This window comes from Chiloscyllium plagiosum, chromosome 31 (assembly GCF_004010195.1).
Source record: "Chiloscyllium plagiosum isolate BGI_BamShark_2017 chromosome 31, ASM401019v2, whole genome shotgun sequence".
Lineage (NCBI taxonomy): Eukaryota > Metazoa > Chordata > Chondrichthyes > Orectolobiformes > Hemiscylliidae > Chiloscyllium > Chiloscyllium plagiosum.
The window spans coordinates 19,033,764-19,060,070 of NC_057740.1; the positions used below are offsets into that span (position 1 = coordinate 19,033,764).

Below are 26,307 nucleotides of genomic sequence, written 5' to 3' on the forward strand. Positions count from 1 at the left end.
ATTGGTTAGGCCACTGTTGGAATATTGCATGCAATTCTGGTCTCCTTCCTATTGGAAAGATGTTGTGAAACTTGAAAGGGTTCAGAAAAGATTTACAAGGATGTTGCCAGGGTTGGAGGATTTGAGCTACAGGGAGAGGCCGAACAGGCTGGGGCTGTTTTTTCTGGAGCGGCGGAGGATGAGGGGTGACCTTATAGAGGTTTACAAAATTATGAGGGGCATGGATAGGATAAATGGACAAAGTCTTTTCCCTGGGGTCGGGGAGCCCCGAACTAGAGGGCATAGGTTTAGGGTGAGAGGGGAAAGATATAAAAGAGACCTAAGGGGCAACATTTTCATGCAGAGAGTGGTATGTGTATGCTGCCAGAGGATGTGGTGGAGGGTGGTACAATTGCAACAGTTAAGAGGCATTTGGATGGGTATATGAATAGGAAGGGTTTGGAGGGATATGGGCCGGGTGCTGGCAGGTGGGACAAGATTGGGTTGGGATATCTGGTTAGCATGGACAGGTTGGACCGAAGGGTCTGCATCTGTGCTGTACATCTCTACGACTCTATGACTTTACTCAGAGAGTAGTAAGGGTATGGAAAGCTTTGCCTGCAACGGTAGTAGATTTACCAACTTTAAGTACATTTAAGTCGTCATTGGACAAGCATATGGACATACATGGAATAGTGTCGGTTAGATGGGCTTCAGATTGGTATGACAGGTCGGCGCTACATCGAGGTCCAAAGGGCCTGTACTGTGCTGTAATGTTCTATGTTCTATAAATACTGTTGAACAAGCCTAAAGCACATATGTGGTCAAAATGTAGTTAAATGCACAACTCCCTTTCTATGTCTACTTTGTCAATGACCTTAATTAGATCTCCTCTCATTCTTCTAGACTCCAGAGAGTTTAAGAAGAAAAACAATCCATAAAACTGAAGCCAATGAGAAAATGCAAAAGCATTAACTGTACTTTACAACTAAGAGAAGTGGAAGCCTGAAATTACTTAAATTCAAATAAGGTTGTGTTCAATTTTCTGATTTGGAGATGCCAGTGTTGGACTGAGGTGTACAAAGTTAAAAATCACACAACACCAGGTTATAGTCCAACAGGTTTAATTGGAAGCACTAGCTTTTGGAGCGCTGCTTCTTCATTAGGTGGCTGACAAATGTGCTTGTGTGCTTCCAATTATACCTGTTGGACTATAACCTGGTGTTGTGTGATTTTTAACTTCAATTTTCTGTAAAGTCTAAATCATACCTTTTTAACAATTTTTCCCTTTTGCCCTCTTGTGCTAGTTTGATAATGTCAATAGACCTCTGTTACCTCACTCTATATATTTTATGTTCAAGTGGTGACGTGCAGTCAAACCATAAGAGGAGTCACCACTGAGCTCATTGCTGTCTATGCCAATCATTGTCATCCATATCTTCCAACATCAATTCACTGTGAAATGCTTTTTTTTCTTCCGCTTTTTCAGCCTGGAACAGAGAGCCACAAAATTGATAGATTTGAAGAGATTAGCTAACTCAATACGGAACATGATTGGCTTTGGAAATTTTCATTGGCTGTACTAGTTTCTCGTGCATTTACCACCTGAGCAATCTGTGGGCACCTATTAAATCAAGTTAACAAATAATTCTGGAAGAGTGTCTGAAAACAAAATTAAAGGAGGCAAAAACTTTAGAAGGATTTAAATGTACAAAGTAAAATGTCATTTGCTGGCACTATTGACAAAGTATAACTTCAGACCCTCTCAACGGGGCCTGAATCAGGCAATTTGATTCAATCAATTTAGACTTCAATCAAGGTGTGATAATGTTGCAGAGATATCTTGCTGACTTAAAGATGTCATTGTTACATTGAAGATAAAAAATATGTTTGCATGAGAAGAACAGTTGGAAACACTGTAATGTGAAAACATCAAAATATGCGGTAAATTATTGTAAATTGACATGAGTAAGAGTGGAATGATGCCTTCAAGATCTATTTGAGGGAAGAGCTCTGATTGGGGAAAATAAATGATGATGATAACTAATAATTATATGCAATAATTCATGTTCTGAATACATATTGCTGTTCTTAAGTAATTTGCAGTTTGGCCACTTTTTTGCTCAAGGTTACTTCTTGTTTCAGGCTTAAGATTTCCTGTAATTTGCAGAACTACATTTTCTTGACTCATGGTGGGACATCTGGATGCTTACGAAAAACAGGAACATTTGGGCTTGGAGTGAGTTTCTGAACTCACCATTTAACTTTAATGCAATATGTTGTTCAAAATGATCATAATATAATATAATATTTTAGCTTTCTTTTGTAGATGGTCTTACTTCACAGCGATGCTGTAACGGTACCACAACAAGTGCTCAATGGAGAAATAAAAGTGATCAACTTTTAGCAAAAAAAAATGTCTGGGCTGAGTCATAGCCTGAGTAGATAAATGATGAATTCATTCCAAATTTTTTTAATTATTTGACCATTATGATTTGACAGTCCTCAGTGAAAAATTAACTTGGTCACTCTACAAGCAGACCATTGGCTTGAGGAAAAACTTTTGTTATCATGTAATAGTTAGAAGCTGGTACAGTTGTGGGTCCACATTCAGTAGAAGCCTTCAAAAGAAAACTGGAAATTACTCAGGTGAAAAGTTGTAAGGACCCAGGGAAAGAACAATGACTAGCACTAAATGGTAGGGTGAGTATTTGTTGCTCATCATGATTGCTGTGGAGAAAGTGGCTTCCTGAATAAGCAGAGAGATTTGACAAGGCATTTCACACAGTAGTTAAGGATCTGTGGTTTTTCCTGGATTCCATGAGTCTAAAGTCACAAATAGGTCAGACAAGGTAACAATGGCAGATTTCCTTCCTTCAAGGGGATTAGTGAACCAAATAAGTTTATAACAATCCAGTAGTTAATAATCAACATTACTAAGGGCAGAATATTAGAGGGAGTGGGGACAGGCACCTGGAAGAAAAGTCAGCACTTAATAAGCAGGCCCAGAAGCTGCTTGCTCCTTGGCCATAAAATGATGTGGGCAGACAAACTGAAGCAGAATGTGACCTCCCTGCCTCACTGACAGAAGTCACACTTTACGAAGTGAGATGAGTCAGGAGGCTCTCACAACATATTTGATGTGACCCACACATACCCACCCACACCCAGCATCATCATAAACATATTCATGGGGAATGTTACATTGAGCCCTAGGTTTTTTTTCCAGATTCATTTTATTAAGTTGAGATAAAATTCTCTGTTGGATGTGGAACGACTTTAACCGCATGTCTCCAGATGATTGCTAGTGCTGTAACATAACCATGAAAGAGCAGGTAGAGATTTGCTGGATCTTGAGTTCTACTATTTTAAAATTCTACAACTCTATGAAGATTAGTTAACTGTGTAAAGTACTGGAGGGAAACCACTTCCCAACAAGAAATAGGAACAGGAGCAAACAGTACATGTGCATAAACCTGTTTCATAATTAATTAAAGCATTATACCAAAACATTTCTGTTTATCACTGTATATCTTGATTTCCTGCAAGTCCAATTATAGGAATGAGGTATATAACACAGACATTCAGCCCCTCAGATCTGCTCCACCACTCTAGATTATGGCTGATCATCTAACTCAATGGTTTATTCCCATATTTCTTCATTTTATTAAGAACTACCAAATCTGTCAATCTTTGCTTTGGATTTACTCAATGACTGAGCTTCCACAGCCATCTGGCATAGAGAATTTCAAAGATTCACTCTCTTCTGATTGAAGAAGTTCCTCAACTTAGTTTGAAATGTTTTGCCTCTAATTTTGTTGCTGGGATCTAGATCTCCACAGCCATGGGAAACATACTTTCTGCATCTACTCTGTATCCATTGCAGGATTTTGTATATTTCTATGGGATTGCCTGTCATTCTTCTAAACCCCTGAGAATAAAGCCCAGTATCTTCATATGAGAATCCCAACAGCCCAGGAACTTTTGTGACATTACCTCTATAATAATTGTATCCTTCTATAGGCAAGGAGATCAGAACTACACACAGTACTACAAATGTGTTGTCTCATCAGTGTTCTAGACAATTGACGAAAGACTTCTTTGCTCCTGTACTGAAATCCTCCTGCAATAAAGCTAACGTACTGCTTGATTCCTGAAATGCCAAGATTAAAACTATGGAACAATGGAGCATCTACAGTATTCTTGGGCAGAGAATTTCATGGATGCACAATACCTCAGTGTCTCCCCACCTCAGTCCTAAATGGCTGGCCTCTTATAATGAGTTGCACAAGGAAACTCGCTGGCCTCATGGAGGGGCTGAATCTTACCAGATGTTGGCTAAGTGTCTCATTTGTGAGTTTCAAGGAAGGATTTTCCTCCATGAGGTTTAGCGAGATTTCTTGTGCAACTGTCCCAAACTAATCTCATTAATCATGCACCTCACCCCAATAGCAACCCCAGGCTTTGACACCATCCATGTTTGATTGGAGTTGACTTGATTTGATTTATTGTTGACACATGCACCTGAGTCCAGTGAAATGTTTGTGTGTAGTACAGGCAGATCATAACATACAAGAACATGTAGATCATAGTTAAAAATCACACAACACCAGGTTATAGTCCAACAGGTTTAATTGGAAGCACACTAGCCAATCACCTGATGAAGGAGCGTCGCTCCGAAAGCTAGTGTGCTTCCAATTAAACCTGTTGGACTATAACCTGGTGTTGTGTGATTTTTAACTTTGTACACTCCAGTCCAACACAGGCATCTCCGAATCATGTAGATCATAGGATTTTAGACAGAGCAAGGTATGCAAGGTTATGGCTGCACAAGAGGTGCACTAAAGCAAGATCAACATTAGATTTGAAATTAGAGAGGTCGATTCAGAAGTCAAATAACAGTGGGGAAGAAGCTGTTTTTGAACCTTTGGTACATGTGTTTAAGCTTTTGTAATCTTCTGCCTGATGAAAGAGAGTATAACCGAGATGGGAGGGATCTTTGATGATGTTGGCTGCCTTTCTGTGGCAACAAGACGTGTAGATAGAGTAAATAGATGGGAGGTTGGCTTCCATGATGGACTGTACTGTGTTTACAACTCTGAGGTTTCCTACGGTCCTGGGCAGAGCAGTGGCTGTACCAAGCCATGATGCATCCGGATAGAATACTTTTGATAGTGCACCTGTAACATTTGGCGAGATTCCTTATGGACATGCCAAAGTTCCTTAGCCTCCTGAGGAAGAAGAGGTGTTGTGCCTTCTTGATTGTCGCAGCTACGTGGGAGGGCCAGATTGTTAGTTATTGTCATTCCTGGGAACTTGATGCTCTTGACCACGTACATCTGGTCTGGTGCTGGTTGTCCTTCACTGTGCATGCTGTAGGATAGCTATCATAGATCCCAAGGCAAAAAGATGGCATGGCTGACACTTTATTGTACGTATTCCTACAGCTATCACCTTTTAAACACTAAGCCTTAGTCCTTGGTCACAGCCTACATTGAATTGAATTGATTTGAATTGAATTGAATTTATTGTCATGTGTACCAAGGTACAGTGAAAAGCTTTGTCTTATGAGCAATACAGGCAGATCACAGAGTTAAGTAGCATAGATAAGGAAATAATAGTTAACAGTGGTAAAAACAAAAACACAAGTACAGGCTAATGTTAAGCAAATGTAATCCATTCAGTATTCTAACAACAGTAGGGTAGAAACTGTTTTGAAACCGGCTGATGCATGTGTTCAGGCTTCTGTACCTTCTCCCCGATGGTAGAAGTTGGAGAAAAACATTGCCAGGGTGGGATAGATCTTTGAGAATGCTGGCAGCTTTTTCTTGACAATAGGCCTGGTAGATGGATTCTATAGATGGGAGGTTGGCCTTTGTGATTGTCTGGGCCGAGTTCACCATTCTCTATAACTGTCTCTGATCTTGAATGGTACAGTTGCCATACCAGGTAGTGACATGTCCAGACAGAATGCTCTCGATGGCGCACCTATCAAAGTTGGCAAGGGTATATTCGCCATCATGCCAAATATCCTTAGCTGCCTGAGGAAGAAGAGACGTTGTTGGGCCTTTGTAAGCGGTGTGTCCACATGAAGAGTCCAAGAAAGCTTGTTGTGAATTACCACTCCCAGGAGCTTGACACTCTCTACTTGTTCCACCTCTGTGCTGTTAATGTGTAGGGGGGTCATGAGTAACATCCTGCTGAAAGTCAATAATGAGTTCCGTGGTTTTTCCAACATTGAGAGCTAGGTTGTTCTCAGTGCACCTTTTTTCCAGATCTTCCACCTCCCATCTGTAGTCTGTTTAGTTGCCATCTGAGATTTGACCGACTATAGTGGTGTCATCAGTGAACTTGTAAATGGCATTAGTCTGGTATTTGGCCACGCGGTCATGCGTATACAGTGAGTACAGTAGGGGACCGAGTACGCACCCCTGGGGGGCTCCAGTGTTGAGTGTTCGTGAGGATGAAATGTTGAACCCAATCTTCACTGACTATGGCCTGTGGGTCAGGAAACTGAGGATCTAGTTGCAGGGCTTAGTCTAAGATCACTCAGTTTAGTAACCAGTCTCGAGGGGATAATAGTTTTGAAGACTGAACTGTAGTCAGTGAGTAGGATTCTTATGTAGTTGTTCTTGATGTCAAGATGTTCGAGGGAGGAGAGAAGGGCAAGTGATATGGCATCTGATGTGGATCTGTTGGTCCGATAGGCAAAATGGAGTGGGGTGAGTAGGATTCTTATGTAGTTGTTCTTGATGTCAAGATGTTCGAGGGAGGAGTGAAGGGCAAGTGATCTGGCATCTGATGTGGTCCGATAGGCAAAATGGAGTGGGTCAAGAGTAGTGGGTAGGCTGGAGTTGATTAATGCCATGACCAACCTTTCAAAGCACTTCATGACCACCGAAGTTAGGGCCACTGGGCGGTAGTCATTGATGCTGCATGAGCTTTCTTAGGCACAGGGATGATGTTGGCCCTCTTGAAACAGGAAGGGACAGTGGCCTGCTGCAGGGAGAGGTTGAAGATGTCTGAGAAGACCTCTGCCAATTGATCTGCGTATGCTCTGAGTGCACAGCCTGGTACTCTGTCTGGTCCCATCACCTTCCTTGGATTCACATGAAGGAAAACTGCTCTGCCCTCTGATGCAGTGACTGTTGGGATAGGTTCGTCAGGACTTGTCGGAATAGGTGTTACCTCTCCGCCGAAATTCTGCTCAAAGCGAGCATAGAAGGCGTTGAAACGATCTGGGAGGTATATGTCATCGTCTGCTATCTCGCACGGTCTCTTTTTAGAACCTGTGGTGTCATTCAGTCCTTGCCATAGTCACTGGGTGTCTGTCTGGGTCTCTAGTTTGCATCGGTATTGGTCCTTGGCTGTCTTAATGGCTTTGCGAAGGTCATACTTGGATTCCTTATATTTGAGTTGGTCTCCTGATCTGAAGGGCTCATGTCTGGTTTTTAGCAGGTTCTGAATGTCCTGGTTCATCCAGGGTTTCCTGTTGGGGAACACCCAGATTGACTTCCTCGGTGTGCAGTCCTTCACACATTTGCTGATAAACTCTGTGATGGTGGTGGCGTACTCGTCCAAGGTACCTACGGACTGTTTGAACATGACCCAATCAGCCAATTCCAGACAGCACTGGAGTTGATCCTCTGCCTCCTCCAACCAGCACTGGACCTGTATCCATGAGGGGGGGGTCTCCTGCTTGAGCTTTTGCCTGTAAACCGGGAGAAGAAACACGGCATTGTGGTCAGAGTTCCCGAAATAAGGGCGGGAGATGGACCGGTAGGCATCCTTCATGAATGCCATTATAATACCCATTTCCCAGTGTCTGGTAGCAACTCATCATTGTTCAAGAAAAGAAAAGTCTTGAAACATTTCAAAACATTTACTTTTATTCGCCAATAGCAAAAACTAATGGAAAGCAAAACAAACAGAAGCTGCATTTGGTCTTGGAACAGAAAGAAAATGCGTGCCTGTTGGGTACCACCAGTTTCACAGTCAATGAATTTCTCATCTGCTGGAATTGGGTGTCTTTCAGTCCCATCTGACATGTTATGCTCTACACTGCTGTGCTCCATCAAGTGGAAGATCATATTCTTCTTACTCAGTGTCCTTCATCCTATGAAGACTGTTCTTCAGAGTCCATCATATCCCCTCTTTGCCTGTTCCACTTATTATGCAGCACACTCTGTGTGGGGTGTACCACAAGGGCACCCAGGCCAATCTAAATAGAGCAACTTCATTTTCAACAGGCCTGTAGTTTACACCACTGTATCCCCAATTGAAGAATAGGCTAGAACGTACCTAAACTCCATTTATGTTCGGGGGTTGCATAACAGCATTATCAGTCGTGGTTCCAGAGGGTAGCCCTTCCCTCAGTAACTATCCTTATAAGGCATTTGGCCCCTTGATCACTGCAGAACCATGAGAGTTCATATTGGAGTCATGGGAATCAGAATCCCAGGGATCCTGTTGTCGAATTCCAAAATATATGAATGATCACAGATGATTTTGATGTTGATGGAACTTTCTATAACACAGTTGTGTTATCATAGGGCCCTGTCAATGTGAGGTGTGTATAGTCTATTGCAGCTTGTACCTCGGGGATGCCAGCTGTGTTAACAAGGCTAATTGACCAGGCTGCAGCAATGATTTCATCACCGGGAAATGAGATCTGTTGGTGTGATCTGTCACAAATTGCGTTGGTAACACCTTTGATACATTTGTGAGTTGAGGACTGAGAGGTCCCACACAGCCCCTCATTGTCTTCTTGGGAGGAGCCAACTGTATAAACATTGTCACCTCAACGGTCACTGGGATAGGGTGGTCATCACAGCTTGTACTCCAGCATTTGGCATAATTCACATAACTGGTGCTGCATCCATCCAGTATTCCATGGCTCTCCCTATCAGAGTGCTCCTTGTCCCACTCTATGGAAAAGTAAACAGTCATTGGGAGTGCTGAGAATGCTGACTGCGAACAACTAAGGACCCTATTCTGTTTCTTAAGCTCTGGACACAGTTTTGCAGGATACCCTCAGCTTAAGGTAACCCTGTGTCTCACAAATCGAGAGGAATGACGATTGACGGTGGCTTTCCTGAGCATCCTGAAGGATCTTCATCTGCAACCTCTTCATGTGGATGCTGTTCAGCGTCTGTTGATAAATCTGTTCCTTTTCCAATTTTCTGCACCTTTATTCTATCTCAGCAACAGCGATGCTAGCTCCTGCTATAGCTGGATCCATCAGTCAGGCTTGTGATGAACCTGTGCTGGAAATGTGTTGCTGGAAAAGCGCAGCAGGTCAGGCAGCATCCAGGGAAGAAGAGAATCGACGTTTCGGGCATAAGCCCTTCTTCAGGAATGATGAACCTGTGTCCAGAGCTTATGAAACAGAGCAGGGTCCTTCGTTATTAGCAGTCAGCATTCTCAGCACTCCCAATGAATGTTTACTTTTCCATAGAGTTGGACAAGGAGCCATGGAATTCTGGATAGATGCAGCACCAGTTATGTCACAAAGTGACAGTAGGAGATTGTAATTGCCGGATGGACATCAATGCCCTACCCTCCCATTGCCACATCCTTGAAGTGAGAGCTTATTGCTCATGAAATCATATTGCAAGGTGAAAAGAATCAGTTTCATGCTTCCGTGCAGCATATCAGATCTTGCATTTTGCACTTTGTAGCTTGCAGATGCATCTTTTCAGGTTGCCAATGATTACTTTTGACTCACAGAGATGACTATCATCAAACTGCAAGGACCATTGACATGGTCAAGATTGCTTGTTTTTCTCACTAGTACACTGCTTACATTTTAAATGCATGATAATGGGATTGTAAATGAATTCAAACTGTTTTCTGCAAGTGCACAGTTGATACAAATGCCCCTTGAAAGGCTTCACATTGCTGACAAGTAGAGCCCATGTATTGGATTAGAAAAATATAGTGCTGACTCACTCCCTCTGGATGTGGTTGTGGAAATTCTTTTTGTAGTTTGCATTTCGGAGTTGAGTGAAAGTAGGAGGCAACACAGGTTGAGCTTGGCACAGTGAGGCACAGGCTTAGCCTGGTCTTCAAGGCAAATCTCTTGAACCTCCATGTTGCTTTCTTCCTGGCACTCCCTGGACAGCCCATCACCACTGATCCCTAACATGTACCCATACACCACTGGAATTACCTATGCAACTCTCATCCTTAACCTAGAGCCCTGGCCCAATAGTTTAGTACACTCCACCATCATGCTCCACACTCCCTCCATCAAGGTGGTTTATTATTGCAAATAACCCTCCCATCTTGCAATATCCTATTTCCTCCCATAGACTACTGTCTCCTGTCATCTCCTTGGGTTTCCCCTTTCACGATCTTTGTGCCCTTTGAATCCCAGATTGTAGCTTCCAATTCCCAACATTGAGTTCCCTCACTGCCTTACCACAGCAGTGTACCTTGATAATCCCTCTTGATGTTCATTCCACAGACATCCAGATCTGACTCTGGCCCACCTGCTGATGGACTTGGCTAACAGCTGTGACTGGTGACTGATTAGAGCCTTGATATCTCTGATATTCCCTGACTGTTGGCACTAGACCTGCGAGATTGAATGTGGCTCATCCCCTGGACTATATGGAGACAGACCCCTTGACTCTGACCACTCCAAGCTGGCTGAGCCCATTGCCCTGGACTGTGATAACATAATGCCCTTGACTGATTGTACTCGGATCCCCTGAGTGGTGACAGCCACGTTCATGAAGACAAATCTTCTTTGACATGAATGTGTTTGCCATGCATCCTTCTGGGGAATGAAGTCAGTGTGAGATTCACACAGCACTTGCCTCAGACTAACATGTCTCTTGATTGATAAGTGCTGAAAACTACAATACGCTCCCTTGCTCTGTGTCTGCATAAAGGAGCATGACAAGAAGTGCTATGAGTCTTTAATATATGGTTGAGGGGGCAAGTGCCAAAAGACAAGGCAAGGCAAGGCAGAACTGTTGCGATCATCGATGCAGGCACAAAGTTAGTGCATGCTAGGAAGGCGAGCAAGCAACCCTGAGATGTCCCCTGGTCCAAACCATGAGCTGGTTCCAGTTCCTACATGGAAGGTGTCCCAGCGGCAGCACTGTAATAAAAGGTGCTGAGGAGCTCCAAGGTGTTGAATTGAATGGAGAACAGTATTGGATGTGGATGGGAGCTATGCCTTGAAGGTGCAGTGAGATTGGGATGTGTTGGATAGCAATGTCCATGGATACAAGGTGCATGAAGTCACAGCCCGTGGAACATGCCCTGTGATTTTGGGACTGAATTTCCAAGATGGAGATGGAGTTGTCAAGTCACTGCCCTGATTTTCATGTTGGGAATTGTTGCTGTACAAGGGTGAATGCGAAACTGCAAAATAATGAGGTGAGAATAATGAATGATGAGATGTTAACGTAAGGCAATGCTGCTCATTAGTGAGAATCTTGTCACATCATTCCACTTGCTTGGAAATTGGAACATTCTGTTTAGAGATTGAAAAGTTCCTTGCTGAATTTCACACTAGATTTTCCCAACTTTCTCACCATGATCCATATTTTCCAGGAGCTGGGAAGATTGCACCCTATCCACTAGCCATCCCAGTGGCTAGACCCTTAGTCAGGGAAAAAAGCATTTCAGCTTCTATCAGGTCAAAACCTGTCCTCACCTTAAATGTTTCAATACAATCATGTATTGTTCTTCTAAACGCTATAGATTATAAAGCCTTTCTGCACATTCTCTCCTCATAGGATAACCCTTTCATCTCAGAAATCAATTTAGTATAGCTTAGTCACACCAGCTCTAAGGCAAAGTATATTCTTCCTTTGGTACAGATACTAGAGTTGGACACAGCTGTTGTCTCACAAAACACTTTACATTAGCAACCACACTCCCTTACTCTTGTACTTTAACCCACTTGCAATAAGGTCAACATCATGTTTGATTTCCTAATCATTTTAACATTTTGGGTTTTATCTGCAAAGGGATCCAAATCTCTCTGAACACTTCATGATTTTTCATTATTTATTAGATTAGATTCTCTACAGTGTAGAAACAGGCCCTTCGGCCCAACAAGTCCACACTGACCCTCTGAAGAGCAACCCACCCAGACACATTCCCCTACACCTAGTACTATGGACAATTTAGCATGGCCAATTCACCTGACCTGCACATCTTTGGATTGTGGGAGGAAACCAGAGCTCCCGGAGGAAACCCACGCAGACACGGGGAGAATGTGCAAACTCCACACAGACAGTTGCACGAGGCGGGAATTGAACCTGGGTCCCTGGCACTGTGAGGCAGCATTCCTAACCACTGAACCACTGTGCCGCTCTATTATATGTATTCTTTAATTTGTTTTTTAACTAAAGTGAATAACCTGATATTTGCCCATCTTGTATTGCACCTGTCACCTTCTACATCAAAAAATTGAGATTGGATCTTTTAGGAAGTAAATTAAAAATGACTTTTGCATGGAAAAGTTTGTAGAAATTTGGAATTCTCTTCCAGAAATGGTTTCCATGGGAATATGCCGGTGCGACCTCAGGTATACTGTGTAACCAGCCTCCAGGCTAAATGTAAGGCCTATGATGAAGAAGTGTAAGTAAATGAAAGGGAAAGACTCATTTTACGAAATGTCATAAATTCTGCTATCCCCATTGCTAATGTGAGACTTGTAAAATTGGTGTTTATGTTGAAACTCTTGGCAGGTTGTGAGAATAAAATGCACAAATACAGGATCCTTGTCCACCCCATTGTATATCCTCCACAAATTTGAACACATTGGTCCACTTATAAAGAGATTATAAATAGCTGAGGGCTCTATACTGATCTTTGTTGTGCTCCGATAATAACAACCTGATAAATTAAACCATAGAGCTGTGCCCTGAGTTCCTGTGTTTGAAAGAGACCAGGTTGTTTGAGAGAAGCACAGGATGGGAACAAACAAGAGCACTGAAGTTTACCCTTGTGAGACCTTGACTGGCTGTTGCAAGTATCTATTTGTTTAATTTAAAAAGCTTTTCTTGATACCTACTGTAAATTTTCTTTTCAATAGCTTTAATTCATATCAATTGGTACTTTTTCCTGGTTTCTTTAAAAGTAGTCATTTGGAATATTTATTTTCAGACCATCCTATCTTGATGGCTGGTTCAGACCTTCTTTCTAGACTGTACAATTTAAGCCTAAACTCTAATTTTAAATGTCTGGCATTGACAACTGGGAGAGCAGAATTTATGACATTTCCCAAGATCAATCTTCCTCTTTTATGTGTTCACATTTCTTGAGCACAGGGGATACATCAAGCTTGGAGGTGAGTTGGTTCTAGACTTTCCACTTGGTGACATGAAGTGCCAGCTGTATTTTATCTTGTAGGCACAGGCATTTTCTGAGCTTCCCCCATTTAATAATGCAACATTTCCAATAATGATCGGGAATGTGCTGAGAATGTAACGCTTACAAAATTGTGCGTGAGGATTGTGGACAGGGTATGAGGATTTATAATATCTGATGCAAAGAAAGAAAGAAAGTCCATCTACTGGAGATAGCACCTTTCACATCTCAAGTGCAAAAATGCTTTACAGACAGGGAAAATCATTTCCACTGATGAGAAGCATGTAATGTAAGAAATACGGAGGCTAACGTGTACATAGCGACATCCCACAAACTGCAATGTGATAATGACCAGATACTTTATTTTAGAAATATTGCTTCAAGAATAAATATTGGCCAAGGCATGTGGAAGAAATTCCCCATTCTTTTAATTGTCCTGAGATCATGGACATTTACCTGGAAGGTCAGTTGGGGCTCAGTTTAATATCCCATCTGAAAGACAAGGCATTGAAGCTGCTTCATGCTAAAGGAATATCACATTTTTTATTTATATCCAATCAATACACACAAAAGCCTAATTCCACTGCTGTGGTATTCAACCATTGGTATATGGTACTTGCAGAGGAGCTTTAAAAGCAAGGCCACTGATGTTAGAATTCCCCGTTTCAAGTTACTCAGGGTCTTGTTCATGGACCCAACTTCGGAAGTGGGGTTGGGTTACTGATAGCCATACCCCTTCCATTGCTGCTGAGCACTATGGGCAATTTAGCGTGGCCAATTCACCTGACCCTGCACATCTTTGGACTGTGGGAGGAAACCGGAGCACCCGGAGGAAACCCACGCAGACACGGGGAGAACGTGCAAACTCCACACAGTCAGTTGCCTGAGTTGGGAATTGAACCCGGGTCTCTGGCGCTGTGAGGCAACAGTGCTAACCACTGTGCCACCGTGCTGCCCTGTCTGGCCAGTGAGAAAAACCCTCCACCAAACCATACTGCCTTTCGCCTTTATTAAAAAGCCAAGGATCTGTCTTGCTATTTTAAAAAAATCAGTTAGCTTTGTAAAATTATGTGCATTAAAATTCTAGACAATCAAAAGTAACACACCAATTATTATTGTTTTACTTCTTTCTAACTCCTGCTGTTTTAGTTTAATTCTACTCATTGCATTCTTATAGCTATTACAGCACCTTGCAAACCCACCACCATGTCCACCTAGGAGGACAAGGGCAGCAGATATATGAGAACACCACCACCTTTGAGTGCTCCTCCAAGTCACTCACTATCCTAACTTGGAAATACATCACTGCTCCTTCACTGCCACTGGGTCAAAATCTTGGGAAACCCTCCCTAATGGCATTGTTGATCAACCCATTGCACATGGACTGCAGCAGTTCAAGAAGACAGCTCAAGGGCAACCTTCTCAAGGGCAACAAGGTATGGGCAAGAAATGTGAGCCAGCCAGTGATGCCCACATCCCACAAATTAATTTTTAAAAAGTCTACATTCACTACTTTACATTGTAAATGGGCAAAAAAATGGCAATCTAAATATTTTTGCAGATTTTTTAGCATTTTCTATCTCAGCTGTTCTCCCTGATATGCTGTTGGCAAATACACTCAGGTTATAGTTGGTTTTGATATTCTATTATTTTAGTGAGATGAACAAAAGTTGTACAAGCACTGATTTCTGAAAGGTTTCACTCAAACTTTTCTTAAACTCTAAAATACATTTTTACCAAGGCTTTCAAGTTGCTAATACTTTAAACTAATTCTATGTTCTACAATTGATCTTTGAAACCTTCTGTCACATCTGTCATAAAATAAGCAAAGATTATAACCCTCTGATGATATCACTAAATGCTTAACACGCTCGTACCAAAATGCTCTCAGCTTTACATTCACAGAGAAGTTGAAATGAATGATTTTCACACTTCATTGAAAGGCCAATCAAGATGCATTGAGTCTTTCGCCTACCCCACCTCCATTCTTACTCCACATTATAATGCTTTACAATTTTCCGTCACCTACCTTACCCATAGTTGCACTGTTGTACAAAGAAGCCAATAATTTTCAACTAGAAAATCAATGTTTTACTGAATTGAAAGGATACAAAAATGTAATCGTCCAAGTAGCGTTTCTTAAGGTTTTCCACGATAGCTTCCTCTGTGATTTTAGATAGAAGAACCATGTCATCCACTCCACTCTGTTTAACATTGTGGCTCTGCCAATGGTATCGCTCCTTACTCCCCTGTGTAAAAAGTGAATAGGAATGTTCAAATCCTGGTGGTATCTTATATTTAACAGTATGAAAATAATCTACATAATCTCAGAGTAATTTACACGTACATATAAAGCATTTACATATTACATACTTTCAATAATAGTATGGGGCAGGGGGGGTCGATTAGCTGGATGGCCAGTTTCCAATACAGAGTGATGCCAACCACATGGATTCAATTCCCACTCCAGCTGGGGTTATAAGAATGACACCCTATCTCAACCTCTCCCCTCAGGTTAAGCACCACCAGTCACCTTTCTCTAAGAGTGAGCAATCCTGTAGTCCAGTAGGGCTATGGTTAAAAAAAGGGAAGTCATTCCAAACTTCCACATTTTCATTTTTATAATTTAATTTCATATCCTTAAGTTGTACTTTTGGGAAACCAACATAGATTATTTCAGAAGCTTGATTTCATTCCCAACAGTTTCACTGAGTGGAGCAATGATGTATATATCTTTAAAAACACCATGCTAGTGATGAGTCAGTAGCCAAATAGTTTTGTACTTAGATTTTGAGAGAAAGGGATTGAGAAAGTTCTTCCAAGGTTCTTAGGGCAGAATTCTCTCAGAGGGTCCTAAGTTATCTAGAATTAGAATGTTGGACTAGCTTTCTGGCTCCAGATTAGTTTCCTGGAGGTGGGAGTTCAGTGTTAACAACGCCAATATTTCTAATAAAAATAAAGCTAGTGTCAGTAATGGTGGCCTTGACAAGTATTAGTGACTGTTGTTACAACTCCACCCGGTTCACTAATATCCTTCAGGGTTGGAAATCAACCATCTGTATGGAACTGACCTACGTGTCTCTCCAGATGCACAGCAATATGGTCACCTGTTAACATGGGGAGGTGCTGATGATGTCACAGAATAATAATCCAGAACACCAGGTCAATGTTCTGGAGGCATGGGTTGAAATCTCACCATGGACAATGTTGACATTTGTATTCAATAGTAAGTTATCCCAATGGTGACCTTTGTGGCAAAAACTTATTTAGTTCACTAATGGTCTTTAAGGAGGTAAATCTGCTATCCCTAACTGATCTGGTGAATGTGTAACTGCAGGTCCACAGCAATGTGGTTGAGTCCTAACTGCCTTCTGGCCAATTAGGGATGGGTAGTAAATGCTGTTCTAGCCAGTGATACACATCTGAACTGATAAAAAAAAACCCTCCACAATGGTTTAGTATGAGAGCTGGGCAACAATGCCGGTCTTGTCAGTGACACCCATATTTCATCACAGAATAGGAAAAGGCCTATATCTCATACTGCCATCTCCTGCTCTATTCTGATCAGCACCACAGAGCCTTCATAGTGGAGCTGCCTCCTTGCCATCAGGCACAAAGCAGTCCACCCACCGTCCTTGATTGAACAAAGAACTTGGTTCATTGCTACCAATAAAATCAGGAGACAGACAGGAAAATGGTTGGAACTGTCTGGGATCGGAATTGATTCTGAGACTTTGTTTGCCATGCTTGCAGCAAACTTAGCCCTTGGACTTACAGTAAGATAAATGGCATGAATATTTGCTTTGGTCTTGATTATTGATTGTCTTACTATCCAGTTTGCATTATTCTCACTCAGAAGCAGTCACTGGGAGAACCAAATGGGAGCAGTATTGCACAAGTCCCCTGTCATTAAATGCTTAAAAATCACACAACACTAGGTTATAGTCCAACAGGTTTAATTGGAAGCACTAGTTTTCAGAGCGACACTCTTTCATCAGATGGTTGTGACAACCACCTGGAGAAGGAGCGGTGCTCCGAAAGCTAATGCTTCCAATTAAACCTGTTGCACTATAACCTGGTGTTGTGTGATTTTTAACTTTGTACACCCCAGTCCAACACCAGCATCTCCAAATCATTAAATGCCCTATCACATCACCTACCTACAGCACTGTAATTGAGATTAGGTACCTCCTTTCAATTACACTGAACATAACACTATGTAAGTGCTCTCCAACATTCAACCTGGTCCTTTAAATGTATTTTATCACAGCACTGTCACATCTCAAGGCAATTTTCATTGAAATATGCAAATTAAATAAATATGACAGCAGAAGGAGGGCATGATGAAAAGTGATGGAGGTTAGAGAAGCTTGATCTTATATAACCCAACAGACGCTGTGTGACGGCATTCAAAGACAGACTATGATACAGCCTAAATTTGTGCATTATAATGCTAAAGTAGATGTTTCATCAAGTGTTAGTTGAAAGGGATATTTTACAGTTTACATCCGAATGGCTGTTTGGAATAAATTGGGTTTCCTGAAGAATCGTGCTCGAGAGAGACTGCGGTATATTTGGTGTCACAGAGATAAGGTGGAGTAAATATATGGTAATACTTAATACTGAATAAACATAGAAAGGAAAACCTAGCTGGAAATACACAGTCATTTATCTGGAAGATACTTGATCAAAATGAATTGGGCACAACTGGCCTAATTCTGATGAATTGGAGCCCTGTAAGTTAGGGTAAGAGAGATACGTTTAATCAAAAAAAAAAAGCAGGAAATGGAAAAGACTAGACATGGAAATTCACAAATCAAATAAATAAGAACAAACTATACATTGCAGTTGTAAAGGGCAATTTTAATTTAACAGATTTGAAAATGTATAAAAGTAAGAAATTCTTGCATTTAATAATGCTTTTTATCTGCTGAGAATATTCCAAAGAATCCATAGACAATAAACTACTTTTGAAATAAAAATCAACTCAGTGGTATAATGTTCAGTGGAGTTGGGGGCACAGGATTCATCCCTTATTTCTGAATAGCAACAATTGGGATGAGTACAAAATATAGAAAACCTGGTTGGCATGGACCAGTTGGCCCTAAAATTCTTTTTCTTTTTTTTAAGCATCCCTACCGTGTGGAAACAGCACAACAAGTCCACACCGACTCTACGAAGAGTAACCCAACCACCCACCCATGCCTAATGCACCTAGACAACACATCCCTGAACACTATGGGCAGTTTAGCATGGCCAGTTCACCTAACCTGCACATCTTTGGATTGTGGGAGGAAACCGGAGCAAACCCACATAGACACGGGGAGAATGTACAAACTCCCAGGGGTGGAATCGAACTTGGGTCCCTGGTGATGTGGGGCAGCAGTGCTAACCTCTGAGCCACTGTGTCACCCTGTGCTGTATGGCTCTATGGATCTAATACTGCATGACTTAGATGCTGGCTCTCGAGCCACAGTGGAGCAAGCATGATGATTTAGGCCCGTCAATGCAAAGTCAGATCTGAGATAAGAGTGGGCGAGTCTATTCAGCTCCTTTAACTTGTTACACTATTTGATAAGATCGCGGCTGATCTAATTATGGCTACTGCCACACTGTCTTGCCTACCCTTTATATCTTTTGATTACCTATATATCAAAGGTTTATCTACACTTACCTGCATTCCCTGTTTACTTCGTTCCATTGCTACTTGACCCTCTGAAAGGAAATAATGTCTCCTCACATCAATCATATATGCGACACCCATTATTTTTAAATTGTGTCCCCTAGTTCTAGTCTCTCATACAAGGAGGAACATCTTTTCAGCAAACACCTTGTCAAGTCCCATTAGGATCTTGTATTCTTCAATGTCTCATCCTTCTAAATTCCAGTGGATATAGGCTGACCCTGTCTGACTTTTCATAAGACAAACACTTCGTAAGACTATAAGACCATAAGATATAGGAGTGGAAGTAAGGCCATTCGCCCATAGAGTCCATTCTGCCATTCAATCATGGCTAATGAGCATTTCAACCCCACTTACCCACACTCTCCCTGTAGCCCTTAATTTCTTGTGAGATCAAGAATTTATCAATCTCTGCCTTGAAGACATTCAACGTCCCACAGGCCCACCACGCTCTGGCTGAAGAAATGACTCTTAATTTCCATTCTAAATTGACCCCCCTTTAATTCTAAGGTGGTGCCCACTGGTCCTAGTCTCCCTGCCTAACGGAAACAACTTCCCAGCATCCATCCCTTCTAAGCCATGCATTATCTTGTAAGTTTCTATTGGATCTCCCCTCAAACTTCGCAACTCTAATGAATACAATCCCAGGATCCTCAGCCGTTCATCGTATGTTAGGCCTACCATTCCAGGGATCATCCATGTGAATTTCCATTGGACACGCTCCAGTACCAGTATGTCCTTCCTGAGGTGTGGGGCCCAGATTTGGACACTGTATTCTAAATGGGGCCTAACTAGAGATTTATATAGTCTCAGTAGCACATTGCTGTTTTATGTTCCAACCCCCTTGAGATAAATGACATTACATTTGCTCTCTTAACCATGGACTCAATCTGCAAGTTAACCTTTAGAGAATCCTGGATTAGTACTCCCAGATTCCTTTGTACTTTGGTTTTATGAATTTTCTCACTGTTTAGAAAATAGTCCATGGCTGAATTCTTTTTTCCAAAGTGCAAGACCTCACATTTGCTCACGTTGAATTTCATCAGCCATTTCCTGGACCACTCTCCCAAACTGTCTAAATCTTCCTGCAACCTCCCCACCTCCACAGAACTACGTGCCTGTCCATCTAACTTCTTATCATCAACGAACTTCGCCAGAATGTCCCCAGTCCCTTCATTCAGATCATTAATATATAAAGTGAACAGCTGCGGCCCTAACACCGAACCCTGTGGGACGCCACTTGTCACTAGCTGCCATTCCGAAAAAGAACCTTTTATCCCAACTCTCTGCTTTCTGTCAGAAAGCCAATCTCCAATCCATGCCAGTAGCTCATTTCGAACACCATGGGCCCTCACCTTTTTCAGCAGCCTCCCTTGAGGCACCTTATCAAAGGCCATTTGGAAGTCTAGGTAGATAATATCCACTGGGTTTCCCTCATCTAACCTACTTGTTACCTCTTCAAAAGAATTCTAACAGGTTTGTCAGGCACGACCTCCCCTTACTAAATCCATGCTGACTTGTTTTAATCTGACCCTGCACTTCCAAGAATTTAGAAATCTCATCCTTAACAATAGATTCTAGAATTTTACCTACGACCGTGGTTAGGCTAATCGGCCTATAATTTTCCATCTTTTGTCTTGATCCTTTCTTGAACAATGGGGTTACAACAGCGATTTTCCAATCATCTGGACTTTCCCTGACTCCAGTGATTTTTGAAAGATCACAACCAACTCCTCCACTATTTCTTCAGCCACTTCCCTCAGAACCCATTGGGGCTAGGATATTTATCAATTTTTAGACCTTTTAGCTTTTCTAGCACTTTTTAGTTTGTAATGGCTACCATACTAAACTCTGTCCCCTGACTCTCCTTAATTGTTGGGATATTACTCATGTCTTTCACTGTGAAGACTGACACAAAGTACTTCCTAAGTTCTTCAGCTATTTCCCTAGCTCCCATGACTAGCCTGCCTGCATCAATTTGGAGTGGCCCAATCTCTACTTTTGCCTCTCGTTTGTTTCTTACGTATTGAAATAAACTTTTACTATCATTCCTAATATTACTGGCTAGCTTACATTCATATTTGATCTTCTCCTTCCTTATTTATTTCCTTGTTATCCTCTGTTTGTTTTTGTAGTCTTCCCAATCTTCTGATTTCCCAGTGCTCATGGCCACTTATAGCTCTCTGTTTTGATACCAGTGCTCATGGCCACTTTATAGGCTCTCTGTTTTGATACATTTCCTAACTTCCTCTGTCAGCCATGGCTGTCTACTCCCAAATAATCTTTCTTTTATTTGGGATGAACCTCTGTACTGTGTCCTCAATTACACCCAGAAACTCCTGCCATTGTTGCTCTACTGTCTTCCCCACTAGGCTCTGCTTCCAGTAAATTTTCATCAGTTCCTCTCTCATGCCCCTGAAATTACCTTTATTTAACTATAACACAATGACATCTGATTTTGCCTTCTCTCTTTCAAACTGAAGACTGAAGACTGAACTCTACCATATTATGATCAATGCCTCCTAAGTGTTCCCCTACTTTAAGATCTTTTATAAAGTCTGGCTTATTACATAGCACTGAGCTCAGAATGGACTGCTCCCTTGTGTGCTCCATCATAAGCTGTTCCAAAAGCCATCCTGTAAGCATTCCATGAATTCCCTTTCTTTGGATCCACCAGCAACATTATTCGCCCAGTCCATTTGCATATTGAAGTCCCCCATGATCTCCGTGACTTTGCCTTTTTGACAGGCCCGATCTATTTCCTGGGACATCTTGTGCCCTTCGTCTTGACCACTGCTGGGAGGTCTGTACATAACTTCCATTATGGTTTTTCTGCCTTTGTGGTTCCTCAACTCCATCCACACAGACTCCACATCATCTGATCCTATGTTATTCAGTGCCATAGATCTGATTTCATTCTTAACTAACAAGGCAACTCCGTCCCCTCTGCCCACCTCCCTGTCTTTTCAATAAGTTGTAAATCCTTGGATGTTTAGCTGCCAGTCCTGAACTCCTTGCAACCATGGGAACCAGTTGGATGAACTCTGAACTGATTCCAATGTTTAAATCCTTCCTTAAGTAAGGAGCCCAAAACCATGCACACCTGTCCAGATGTAGTCTCACCATTGCCCTATATAATTGTACCAAAACTTTATGACTTTTATAAGCTATTTCTCTTGCTTCACAGCTAAAGTTTGTATATTTTGCATCAATATGATGGACGCCACACTGTCTACTGGAAATGTACCCTTACTTTTCTCCTTTGTTATGTATTGGAACCTTAGCAGTCCAATTTTGCAAATCAACTTCTAAGCCAGAGCTGCCTTGGTGCTTACAGTGTATTCAAACAACCTCCAACTGATGAAAAACAGGGGATATTAGGTCATAAATACTAAGGTTATCTTTTGACCTGCATTTCAATGTAATTTAAATCTAAAACTCTTTCGAATATACTCCATTGAAGTGGAACTGGAAGTTGAAAGATTGTGCAACTAAAGTGTTCACCTAACGCCTCGCATATCTGCTCAATTTTTGAGATGCACCAGTGAAAGAAGCAGATTGTTCATTTTGTTTTGTTTCCAGGTAAGAGGAGCGTGTTGAAGTAGCATTGGCAATCAAGGCTTTGAGCCTTAAAGGGAAACTCTGTGTGAGAACAAACTTGTAGTAAACTCTCAAAGTGTAACTGTTGCTACTTTTAGGTGAATATCTCTGTACATTTGTGGTTAACAGTTAGCATCATCTTGGGCTAGACCACTTTGAGCTCCCTTCTTCAGCTTCACTCCTCTTTCTACACATTTTTAATTTTGCTCCAGGAAACAGACTGTAACTGTGGATGGGAAGTTTCACAATGGTTTTGTGAGATCAGCAGAATTCTCTTGCTTGCAGAAATAGCTGATAGGAGTGATAAATTATAGCGAATTTACAAAATGTGGGTTCCTGGTTGCAGGAATCATTAAACATAGAAAAAGTTATTCCCCTATATAGATGATAGATGATAATGCATGAATGATACTAAAAATATCTACCAGCAAGTAAACTGCTTCATTCTTGTGCGTGCACTGGTTTTGAGTGTTGTGTGGCTAACACTGCCAATAGGAAAGAAATGACATGAGGGCAGTGTCAGTGCAAATTGGAAGAGGAGGAAATGCAAGCATAAATTGAGGGGAGAGAAGGTAGGACATGATTAGACACTGAGGAGAGAGGGATGGTTTAGAGAGTCAGCTTGAACCAAGTAAAGAGGGAATAGAAAAGTGTTTGCAGGAACCGAGACAATGGGTAGGGAAAAATGTGAAATGGGAAGTTATAGAGGAATACCTATATCTCACTCTGATAACTATAATAATCATTTTGAAATGCAATGAAATTCAGTAGCAGTGAGTACAACCAATTTTTCCCACAGAAAATTAGAGAAATTCTTGCATTTTGTGCTGTAACCTTCTTCTAAACCAATTCTGTATCTGCAACTCAATTATGACAGACAAACCTGATCCCCCACAGTCCACTTTCAGTTTGTCTACTGGTTAGAATTCTTTAGTCAGAGCTGTTGTTGAGCAGTCAATGTTTTTGAGGTTTTGTCAGAGTGTCTAAATTTGTTTATTAGCTCTTGCTAGGTTTTTCGGGTGACAGGAAGGATTTTAAATGAAAACAGTGCACATAACTGTTGTCATCTCCATTAAGCATATTGTACAAAAAGTAATTCCAACACTAATTAAATATTTTCTGAACTGACTCAATTGTAGGAATTATATCAGGCCACAAATGTTTGAATGCTATAATTAACAAGCTGACCACACAAGTTGTGTGACTCACGATCATAATTGTGATGACCAGACAATAGTTTGTACATCTGCAGTATTCAATAGACTTGGTTGAAGTAGTCAATAAATACTAATGTCTTTGCTCCTTCACTTTCAATACATTTAATGGGCAATTTAATTCCTCTTTGAAATATTTTAGATATAGCTTGATAGAATAATTGCATAGTAGTAGCTAACTCTGAACAATATCCTTGCAATTCTTTTTACTGATTATATTTCAAATTATTATGGCTGAAATACACTACTTGAAAAGGTGGTGAAAAATGATTCCAAACATAACTTTCAAAAGAAAATTGGCTTAGTGCTGAAATATGATTTAAAAAATGCAAATTGATGCAGGAAGTGCAGGGATTAATTGAAAAACTCTTTTAAAGAGGCAACACAGATAAAATAGGTTGAATAACCTCCTTGAAGAAATCTGAATTACACGCTAAGTACACACTGTAAGTTAAACTTGGTAAATTTCTTAAACTGCTGGCAGTACAGTTTGCTAGTCAGCCATATTAGTTGAAATTCTAGTAGTATCCCTACACAGACTGGAGGCTTACTAAAGCCACTTAAAAACAGGCATACTATTGGTGCATTATATCCTCAGAGATATGTTGATGATTGCGTCAGGTCTACATACAGAGGCAAAAGACTGAGTTTTTATTTATTTCGTTGTTCATGGGATGTGGGCATTGTTGGCTGGGCCAGTATTTATTGGCTATTCTTAATTGCTGGAGAGAAGGTGGTTCTGAACTACTGCAGAAAATATGATGTAAGTACATCCTCAATGCCGTGAGGAAGGGAATGCCAGGATTTTGATCTAGTGACAATAGAGAAATAGTGGTACGGTGGCACAGTGGTTGGCACTGCTGCCTCACAGCACCAGAGACCCGGGTTCAATTCCCGCCTCAGGCGACTCTCTGTGTGGAGTTTGCACATTCTCCCCGTGGAATGCCAGGATTTTGATCTAGTGACAATAGAGAAATAGTGGTATAAGTTTCAGGTCAAGATAGGCTTGTGGAACAACTTGCAGAGAGAGTATTCCCATATATTTTCTACTCTTATGCTTTGAGATGGAAGACATCGAAGGGTTTGGAAGGAGCTTGTTGAGGGACATATTACCAATCTGTATACTTATTTTTCTTGTATCTGGAAGTGTTATCACATACAATCATTCGGCTTTTCCACTGCCAAATCACTAATCAGGCAATTTTTACCTGTGAACCATTACCATTAAATCACTCGTATTTTCAAGTTGATTAATTTACAAATCTGTTTATCAACTTGATGAATCCATTATTTTCTAAATTCTGTTAATAGTGGACAACAATTGGGTTGTTCCTTGGTAATTAAATGGACATTCTCTCAATTGATTAACATTGCTTGAAATCAAAGGAATTCAGTTCAATACAGTTGAGTTATATTTATGTACATCTTTGAACGCCAATTCTACCCGAGTGGAGGAAAAAGTCAAAACTCATATGACACCGGGTTATAGTCCAACAGGTTTACTTGAAACCACAAGCTCTCAGAGCCTTGCTCCATCTCCAGTTAGTAGGACTAGCTATCTGAAGTAGGGGTGAGGCTGTGAAAACCTGTCATTTCAAATAAACCTGTTGGACTATAACCTGGCGTCATATGATTTTTAAAACTGTCCAGGCCACTTCAACATCAGCACCTCCATATCACGCGTGGAGAAGATACAACTTGATTCATTTCTTTCAACGCTTAAAGACTTTTGAAAGAATGTCAACGGCCTGATCAGTTTCAATTCAGCAGTCATTCTGAAAGCATCAGCAAGTAGTTGAATGGAAGATTAGTAATGAGGCTGCTTTGTAAAGTTGTTATTTGGGACTTTATTTCAGTTTTACGTGGGAGTTTTAATGCAGAAGGGAAGAAGCTGAGTATTTTCCATGCTTGGTGAAGGAACATTCAATACTGTAACAAATTTAGTATTTGTTCCTTCTACTATTCCCTTATGTATTACCCGGTTAACAAATTTGTTTGGTTTCTAACAACCCATTCTTAACAGTTTGATTCAACTTAACAAGGTTCTGAATATAAGGTTAAAAATCACACAGCACCACGTTATAGTCCAACAGGTTTATTTGGAATCACTAGCTTTCAAAGCGCTGCTTCTTCTGAGGTTAAAAATCACACAACACCAGGTTATAGTCCAACAGGTTTAATTGGAAGCACACTAGCTTTCGGAGCGACGCTCCTTCATCAAATTCTTCTGAGGTAGGTATGGAGCAGAATCATAAGACATAGCATTTATAGCACCAGGTTTGCAGTGTCATGGAATGTAATATTAGACAAATTTAGCTTCCGTCTTTCATCTTTTAGAATGATCATGTTAGTTTTGGTTCCTTTATATGTAAATCCAAGAACTATTTTACAGTTACATTCTCAAGATAGCTTTAACAATAGGTGCCACCTTAGCTCAGATAATGCATTGAAGGTGTGAGGTTAAAGTCTGTCTGTGTCCTAGTGATTCTATTTCCA

General features: G+C 41.1%; 1 protein-coding gene across 1 annotated transcript in view; it reads right to left on the minus strand.

Moving 5' to 3' along the window:
• The window catches only part of myo1f (myosin IF), a 139,777-nt gene that overhangs the window by 87,375 nt on the left and 26,095 nt on the right, over positions 1 to 26,307 (minus strand). Inside the window, exon 2 of the mRNA XM_043721608.1 lies at positions 15,426 to 15,563. Coding sequence (XP_043577543.1) covers positions 15,426 to 15,563 — 138 coding nt within the window. The remainder of the gene's footprint in view (positions 1 to 15,425; positions 15,564 to 26,307) is intronic.